Source organism: Macadamia integrifolia, chromosome 3 (genome assembly GCF_013358625.1).
Source record: "Macadamia integrifolia cultivar HAES 741 chromosome 3, SCU_Mint_v3, whole genome shotgun sequence".
Taxonomy (NCBI): Eukaryota; Viridiplantae; Streptophyta; class Magnoliopsida; order Proteales; family Proteaceae; genus Macadamia; species Macadamia integrifolia.
Genome location: NC_056559.1, coordinates 15483449 through 15492142, shown reverse-complemented (window position 1 = coordinate 15492142; position 8694 = coordinate 15483449). Strand labels below are relative to the sequence as shown.

The 8694-nt window shown below is 39.2% G+C and overlaps 2 protein-coding genes across 3 annotated transcripts; one reads left to right on the top strand and one right to left on the bottom strand.

Moving 5' to 3' along the window:
- The first annotated feature begins 1858 nt into the window (after positions 1-1858).
- LOC122074620 lies at positions 1859-3612 on the top strand. 2 transcript variants are annotated; one of them, XM_042639528.1, is made up of 4 exons: positions 1859-2341; positions 2537-2599; positions 2684-2758; positions 2956-3612. In XM_042639528.1, the coding sequence occupies exons 1-4, from the start codon at positions 1967-1969 to the stop codon at positions 3421-3423; spliced, it is 981 nt and encodes a 326-aa protein (XP_042495462.1). In that variant the 5' UTR covers positions 1859-1966; the 3' UTR covers positions 3424-3612. The 2 variants fall into 2 exon arrangements, with proteins under 2 accessions (XP_042495462.1, XP_042495461.1); XM_042639527.1 differs by having other exon boundaries at positions 1859-2344.
- Positions 3613-7973: 4361 nt separating this feature from the next.
- LOC122074186 lies at positions 7974-8441 on the bottom strand. Its single transcript, XM_042639043.1, has one exon. The coding sequence runs from the start codon at positions 8439-8441 to the stop codon at positions 7974-7976; it is 468 nt and encodes a 155-aa protein (XP_042494977.1).
- Between the last annotated feature and the right edge of the window lie 253 nt (positions 8442-8694).

Here is an 8694-nt window from a genome sequence, read left to right as displayed (position 1 = left end):
AAAAAAAAAAAAAAAACTTTTTTTTTTGGTAGTAGTAGTAGTAGTGAGGCTTTCTTATCTGGCTCCAAAGGTGGCTGCAGTGTTGTTCAACAAAACATTGCCTGGAGTTTCCTTGTCGCTCATTGTAAATCCTATTGGGATCAAAGATATCGTTATCGGTATCGATATAGATTGAATTGAATTGAATTGGATCATTGTGTATCGATCACCGTTGCCCTTATTTATCAAAAAGGAAAAAATACATTTCCTTTACAATTTTACCCCTGAAACGATATTGATTACTGATTCAAATAGGTCAAGTATCGATATCAGTCTCAACCGATACTGATAAAATACAACCAATCCAAATACCAATACTTAGAACCATGATTTGGGACTGCTCAACCTCTTTTGTTGAAGCTGAGGTGATTCGTGATGCTGTCTTATTTAGCTTGTGGTTTGAAGCTCCCTTGTCTGGTGATATTGTCATATCGCCTGTTTATTAGCTTGGCATTGCTGGGGTTGGTTTCTACTATGGTTTGGGCTTCGAAAGTTGTTGTAGATGATATTTTACTGCTTTGGCTTTGTGGTTGTTTTGATTTCTTCTCTTTTGTTGATGTTTCTCCAAACTAATGTTTTGGCCATTCATATGTTAGCGAAAGGAACTTCCAGAGGTTCTCTTTGTCTTGCTTTTGGTCGCTTTCGACCACCACCTTGATTTGTACATTTCTCTTCTAGTCAAAGGTTCTAAACAGTTTATGCTAATAAAAATTCTGCCTTGGGCTTGGATAGAGTGGGAGAAAAGAGATGTGCCTCAAGGGTAACCAAATTGTGTAAGATTGACATTTACATTGTCTAAGATTCACTGTGGGAGCGTGGGTTTGGATTTTTTTTTTCTCTTTTTTGGGAGAAAGAATCTATCAGTCTCGTGTAGTTTACGCCTAGATACAAGCAGGTGCAAAAAGACCATGTTACCCTTGCCTTGTGTGAAGAAGATGTTGTGCGCCCCCCTATTAGCCCGACTTGGACTGATCCAATTAAGTACAAGGTGCAAGGGGTAAGCCCAACAAGCCCAACATGTTCAAAAGCCCAACTCGACCCAACATGTTTAGCTACACCGTTTATATGTATATTTTAATTTATTTATTTTTAGTAGAATAGAGTATATATTGATATTTTTATCAATTATTGAATGTAATGAAATGTAAAATCTTTTCTAAATTATTGATGATTTAATAAAATATATTAAAATTTCTTAAATCTAAGACAATTAAAGATCATTTTAATACTTTATTGGTATATTAGACCGTTCAAGGCTCAATTACAGCCTAATTAATAGAAGTCTTGTAAACCCGACGGAACCCAACATGAAACTAATTGAGACCAATTCATTTCTTAAATAGATAGATCACAATACAAGAATACAAACCCACCAGGCCCAACTAAGCCCAACAGCTTAAGACAACTATGTGAGAATATCTTCAACGCACAAGGTGGAGGCAGTCTGCCCACTTATGTCTAGGCGTTTTATGGGCAAGAAGGATAGGGATCTTTTTTTCCTTATTATAAATAGAAACTATAAATTGGTCGTTTTCTCACATACTAAATCAACGACCACCAATTCACCGGTCAATAGTAATCACTATGCTTTTATCTACTAGACAAAGCGAGGGGAAAACTTATAATACAAAGTACCGCTTCGGTTTCTCTAACTCGGCCACTTCCGATTCCCGAGTCTCTGAGAGGAGAGTAGAGTAGAGTAGTAGAAGAGTCAAGATCACATAAACCCTAGAGTGACCCAAATATCTATATGTGCGACACGTGGCACTAGCCACAAGCGCGCAGTGGATTTCCCATTAAAAGGGCAACCCCTGTTCGTCAGAACAATTTTTCTGCTCTCCAGTCCACTCTTAACAATGATGTCTATCGCCCTTCTTCTTCAATTCTTCTTCTTCTTCTGCTAACTCTTCCTCCTGGATAACCCTTCATGACTGTTCTTCCGAAGTTGACGAAGAAGCAACAGAGGATGAAGAGGAACTCTAGCAACAGCAGCTTCTTCGATGATTACGAGTTTAAAGCCGCTGAAATTCTTCTTCAACTGCCGCAGATGATAGCCCAAGAAAGATATGGATATGGTTTTCCTTTTCCTTTCTCTTGGGGTGCTAAAAGAAAGCGATCTGCAGTCGATTCGAACCCTTTACCGTTTCATCATCCTTCATCCCCAACCCCACCTCTGCTTTCTCATTCCTGCAACAGCGGCAAATCCAGTCCCAAAGTCGAGTCTGCAAGTCCTGTAACCCCTCTTTCCTTCTCGCCCAGTGAATCCGACTCCAAGCCTGGGATGATATATAACAAAAAGAAGATGGTAAGCTGACTCCTCTTTGCTTTCGTCTTTTTATCTTTTCAGTCGTTCTTTGCTGGTACGGTTCTGAGTTTTTCTTCGATCCGGTCTCTGGTTTCGCTTCTTCGTTTTCTTGATTTTAAAGGCTTAGGGTTTCCAATTCCTTGTTTCCCTTTATTTTGTTTATCATATACTTGTCTTGGATTTCTCTTGCAGACGAAACAGGAAATGCTTGAAATCATACAACATTTAGGAGATAACGTAAAAGTACTGAAACAGGTAAGTTTGTCGGTTACTGTTGTGGATTAAGCTCTTTTCTTTGCAATTCTCCCCTGAATTTTCCTTTTCTTGGAATTTCATCAGGAGCTACCAAAAGCGATGGCTCACTATGAAATTCTGAAACGTACAAATTCGAAGTTAAGACAAATGGAGCGAGAGGTATTTTCCCTGATTTCTTATCACTCTTTTCTTTGAATCCTTCAATTTTTTCGACTTTCCATGATGGGTTTGTGCTGTTTCAATATTTATCTGGGTCTGGAACTGGGACTGGGACTGTGATTCTTTTGTTTATCATTTTATTTTCGGCCATGAATGTTTTTCTGAGGGGTCTTCCTCATTTTCTGGGTAATTGACAGCTAAATTCTTGCGGAAAACAAAAGGAGCATAATTTGAATTCCATCCAAAGATCAGTCACGGGTCTTGCGTTCGAAAAAATCCCCCCTCCAGCTCCTGCTGAAGCAACTGAAGCTAAAGAAAATGAGGATAAGGGTGAGAAGCAGGAGGGAGAAGAAGAATTTCCAATGATGGCTCAGCAAGCAGAGGTGGTCATGGAACATTTGACATCCGGATCTGAAACCTTGGAGAGTTGCAGACCTCATTTGATGTCATCGGGGGTTGTTGGGTTCGGGATGGCGAAGCAATTGAGTTTGAGCCCGATTGGTCTCCCTGATCTCAACTTCACAGCAGAGGAGACTTTCGGGGTGGATTATCTTCACTATTATGATCTAAGCAAGGCAGCCATTGCCGCTCAAGCCAGGAAAAGAAGGATTGAGATTAACAGATACAAAAGCTCCACAGCCTCTGTAAAACCACGTTTCAGATAAAGATCTCTATCTCTCTCTCTCTCTCTCTCTCTCTCTCTCTGTGGTTTCTTTTCTTCCCCTTTTTTTCGATTTTTATAATATAATATTTGTCAGCCGCATAAGCTGATAAAGAAACCGAGAGCTGAAGGTTTTCTTGCTTTCTTCTGAAGAAAGGAGATGAGGTTATAATTTCTCATAATTTCTTTCTAAGGTTTTTTTGTTCTCTCTGTATCTCTTTCTCTTCCATCAATCACGAGGCTTTTGTAATTGGGAAGGGGATGCATTTGATGTCTGTGAGATCCCAATCGGAGAGTTGACATTAAATCGTTATCCATACAGTGTGTACCGTATAGCATTAGGGCCCACTGCTCTTCTCTGTCTCAGTTTGGTAAATAAGAAAGTGCCTTTGGGATTAAATGAAATTAAATACTGAGACCTGAGCATTAGAATATAAAATTGTAAGTATAGAGTGGGTGGGTTGGGTAACTGAAGAAAAGTCCGCTGGAGCAATGAGCCAAGTTTAGTGGGTCTGTGAATTCGCAATTCTAGGAGGGATACCTACTCCGTAGGACCAGGCCAGGGAACGGAATGAATTAAGGAAAGAGAATGGAAGTGAAATGAGAATAAAATTGAAGGGAAAATTTTGTGATCCATTTTAAACTCTTGCCAAATATGGAGAAGGACCTAATCGGTAATCTAACTTTTCCTGATAAAATTTTGGGAGAAGCGAATGTGGGAGGAAATTTCTCATGCCACACATGGTTTTAGTGCATGGTATTGGATTGAATATTGATTATCTTCACGACTAATATGATATTGATACAGTACCGGCTAAATTAAAGAATTTTACCCTTGGTTTCTTTAAAAAGTGGGGTTTTTTATATTATATTATATTATATTATCCCTTGGATGTATCGTTTCCTCGATATATTATCGGTATAGGTGGCTAGTGGTATCGGCACCTCAAACCATGATGCCACATCAATTAGAAGTGGAAAGCATGTATCCACATGGAGAGAGAATATCAGTGTGAATCACACATGATCAAGATGTCATAGGGCATAGGAAAGGATCCCCACACTACACTAGGATCGTTTCTCTAAAATTTAGGATTGGGGACCTTTGTAACGCACATCTAACAACTTGGGCTGCGTGCGATCGCCTTAGGTTCTATGCCAAGGCATTTCTGGCCTTTGGATGTGTGTCGAACACCATATTGTGCCATATAGGAGTTCAATCTGTTAAACCATGTAGCACAAGTGCAAGAGTTGGGAGCCTCAAACATGCAGCCCAAGGTATTCCCAACCCTTAGATCTGTGCTACAAATATTTGCACACAGAATTTTAATGGAAAAATGAAGTGCACGTTGTCGATGGTAAACTCTCTCTCTCTCTCTCTCTCTCTCTCTCTCTCTCTTTGTGGGGCCTTATATAATATTGAGGCACTCCCTAGTCCCTCCCATGCACCAGTTAGTTCAAAAAGTTAGATCCTTTGAACAGACGCTTCATGTGCCAACATATCCCTTTGGACCCTTTCATTTTCATAAATACCTTCTTATCTTTTATATAGCAATAGATGGGACAAGTGTTAGGCACATGAAATATACATGTAAGGGATCTCAAGTCTCAACTCTAGTTCAACGTGAGAGATGCCAACACACACGGACATCATGCAGATCTCCCCACACCACACCACACCACACCCCACCCCACCCCACCCCACCCCACCCAAATTCTTATTTACTAATTTCAAGATTTTGACAGCAAATTGAACTGAAGTTTGATGTTCAAGGGATTGCTGGTCTACTCAAACCACAATGAGGGGGTATTTGTCGAACAGAAATCATGACTTTAGGGTGTTTCGGGTTATTCACATACAAGCAGCACAAGCTTTACAACATTTCTATGGTCTATTGTTTCAGATCATGGATCCCTTAGCTGCACTGCGATCAGCAAACTATTTATCCATATTTTAAATGTTTGAGAAAGGAACACTATCTGGTCAGGCTCTCCTACACATGGGTGTCCAAATGGCCACCCTACCTCCCTTGTTGGATTTCTTGACATCTATTGGCTCCATTCTAACGTAAAAACCATGTGACCAAGTAGCGTTTAATTGGCTCTCTCTAGAATGTTTTATAATTTTTTACCAAAGTTCCATTTAAATTTGATTTAATTTCATTTTTCCTCTTTTTCCTTTGCAACTAGACGAAAGCCTACTTTCCCCATTCAAAGGAGATGGGTAAAGGACCATAAGTGTTTTTTTTTTTGTCAATTAAATTTGCTTTTATTAACTTTGCATTTTGTGATATCCATCGGGGAGGTTGTAATATGGTTGGCACCATAGATTTAATAATTTGGACTAGCATTGAACCAGAAAGAAGCCCAGTTCTAATTCCATCTAGTTTGACAGGTTTTGAATGATCATGGACTATTTGTAAAATTAATTAGAAATTATTTAAGAAAAAAACATTAACTAATCAGTGTGATTCTTTAAAGATAGGACGGTTAGATTGCATTGTTAATCCTAGGTGATTTTATGTGCAAACCAAAACCCAAAAAATTAAAATAAAAAACAAAAACAAAAATCAACATGGATTTTTTTTTCCACGATCAGATTGGAAAAAAAAAAGGCTCCAATTTAGGTTGAACCTAGAGCAACCTTCTGGTCCAGCTTTAGAATTTGTGATCGGAATTAGGCCATGTTAATCGGAGCACCAATCTTATAGAATTTGCTTTAGCCTGAAAGTCCCATTAAAGTGAGAGAGAAAAAGGAGAATGGATCCTCTGCACGTATGATCACCTGGACATACACGTCCCACTCGAGATATGAAAGCAAATGGGATAGTGGTTGAATCCTCATATGTATGTCCAAGTGAACATATGTGTAGAGGATCCAATCTTTAAAAAAAAAAAAATGAATATGAAGATGCATGCTTTGATCAATTCTAAATTTTGGATTACATAAATTAATACTGTTTGATTATTTTTTCTTCACTCCTTAATGGCTAAAGATATGAGGGCGTTATTCTTGGTATGCACGTTTTTAATGGTAAACCATGTTTTAGAGGATTCACGTACACCGGATGGTCCCTTCCAGCTTCTTATTCAGACGTTGGCAATGTGGAGGAACAAAAATAGAATATCAACTATTATAATAAATGAAAAGGATCGAGTTTTCCTAATCCATTCACCGTGGTCCATATATCGTACAATAGGGTGGAGATATGGGGGCAAAGGGGGATCACATCAGGATCCAAGACCCTCCCAACATTTAGCCACTGGTGAAAGAAAACTTTGTCCTTGAATGAACGGGATAAGAACTCTCTCTCTCTCTCTCTCTCTCTCTCTCTCTCTCTCTCTCTCTCTCTCTCTCTCTCTCTCTCTCTCTCTCTCTCTCTCTCTCCTTAGAGGTAGAGAGGTCATTTCCTATGATGGCATGGACAAAAGCATAAAATATGTAAACTAGTTAAGTTGTTGTATGGATTGGAACAAACAACTCATAATGGCATGAAAAGCTTAACACGAGAATGATATCAAATGGTTTTTGAATAAACAGTGCTCATATGTATATTTTATAGTAAGTTCAATCAACTAAGAAACTCTTAATATCATATTTTTACACAACGGACATGGAAGAAACTGGTATGATTCTAAATTAACACTTCAGTAAACATGGGGAAATTGTGTTATCTCTATCTCATTACGGAGAGAACATACTCAATAAGTATGGATATCTTGAATACTTATCTATGAAGACAATTTTAATTGTTGGGAATCCAATTTTAATTGTTGGGAATCATTTGCAACAACATGAAGGTGAACCAATCCTGATTCACAAATAATTGGTTTTTTGTCTTACTTGATGAATTGTAAAAGACCTGATATAGAACTTGTGGTTGGAAAGTTAAGTCAATTCACTCGCAACCAAGGATCAGAGCATTTGAATACTCTTGTAAGTTTGAAAGTACTATAGATTATGGTTTACACTATAATGGTAACCCCGTAGTATTTGAAGGGTAATGTGATGCAAATTGAATTTCTAACACGAAGAAATCCTTAGCTACTAGCGAATAGGTGGTCATACTAGGGGGCCCGTTTGGTATCGTTCTAAAAAAACGTTTCTAGCATTTTTTCGTTATATTGGAATAAAAAAATGCAAAAAACTGTTTGGTGAGATTATGCTGTGTTTCGGTTTTTTTGAAACGAAAATTGAGAAAAAAACGAAAACGGACCCCAAAGTCGGAACTCCAAAAAGGAGTTCTGTCACTATAGTTTCATTTCAAAATCCCTAATTAGAAACCATCGTTCCCGATTGCTATTGTGAACGGCTGGAACTCCTCTTCTTCTCCCTTCCTTCTCTCTGAACTCCGATAGCAGTGGCAGCTCGGCTGGAGGTAACTTCTCTCTTCTTCTCTCTGAACTATCGTTCCCGAAAAATCATTTTCCCTGTTTCTTTCATGATATTGAAAGGGTTGAATGTATGACATTACTAACATAGGTGTAACTGCTTCAAGATCTATAGTTCTACCGAGTGGCGCAGATCAATAGGAAATTTCAGTGAAGTGTCCCTTACCTTAAGCTCCGATTTCTTTCGGGACCGATCTCTCCTCGTAGTCTAGTTTTTCCAGAAGAAAACCACAAGAACTTCTCTCGATTCAAATCCCTCTTTAACTCCACCGGGATCGGAAAAACCATCTCTGCTTCGTCAATCAACGAACCTATTTCATCAGCAGAGATTCCATGACCGATGATTCTGAAAACGCCGAACTCAACTACCGATTCCAATACCTGACGAATAGATTCATCGTCTCTTGAAGAAAGCAACCGTAGATCGATTTCATCTGGAATCGGGCGATGTGAAATCGACAGAGACCGAGATTGGTATAGATCAAGTTCAGGGATACGTAGATTGTTCTCGAGATATTCGGAGAGGATCTGATCGTCTACGGCGGCTGATCTTAATCCTCTGCCATTGGCGATCGGAGATGGAGGTGGAGCAGGGAAGACGAAGCTTTTTTGGTGGCGGAGAAAAGCCATTGAAAAGCTTCTGATAGTAAGAGAGAGAGAGAGAGAGAGAGAGAGAGAGAGAGAGGTGGGAAGAAACTAGAAACTAAATTATGGAATGGCTTTTCATATTCCTTAAGGAGAGAGGAGAGGGGCCAGGCCGCCAGAAGGGCCCTCTCGTGAATAAAGCATTTGGCGTACGTAGTATGCACGTCGTCTCAGTGGAGGCAGGGTGGCTCCGCCGCTTCTTTTTTTCTTAAGAAAGAAAGAGCTCTCCGCCGCATGT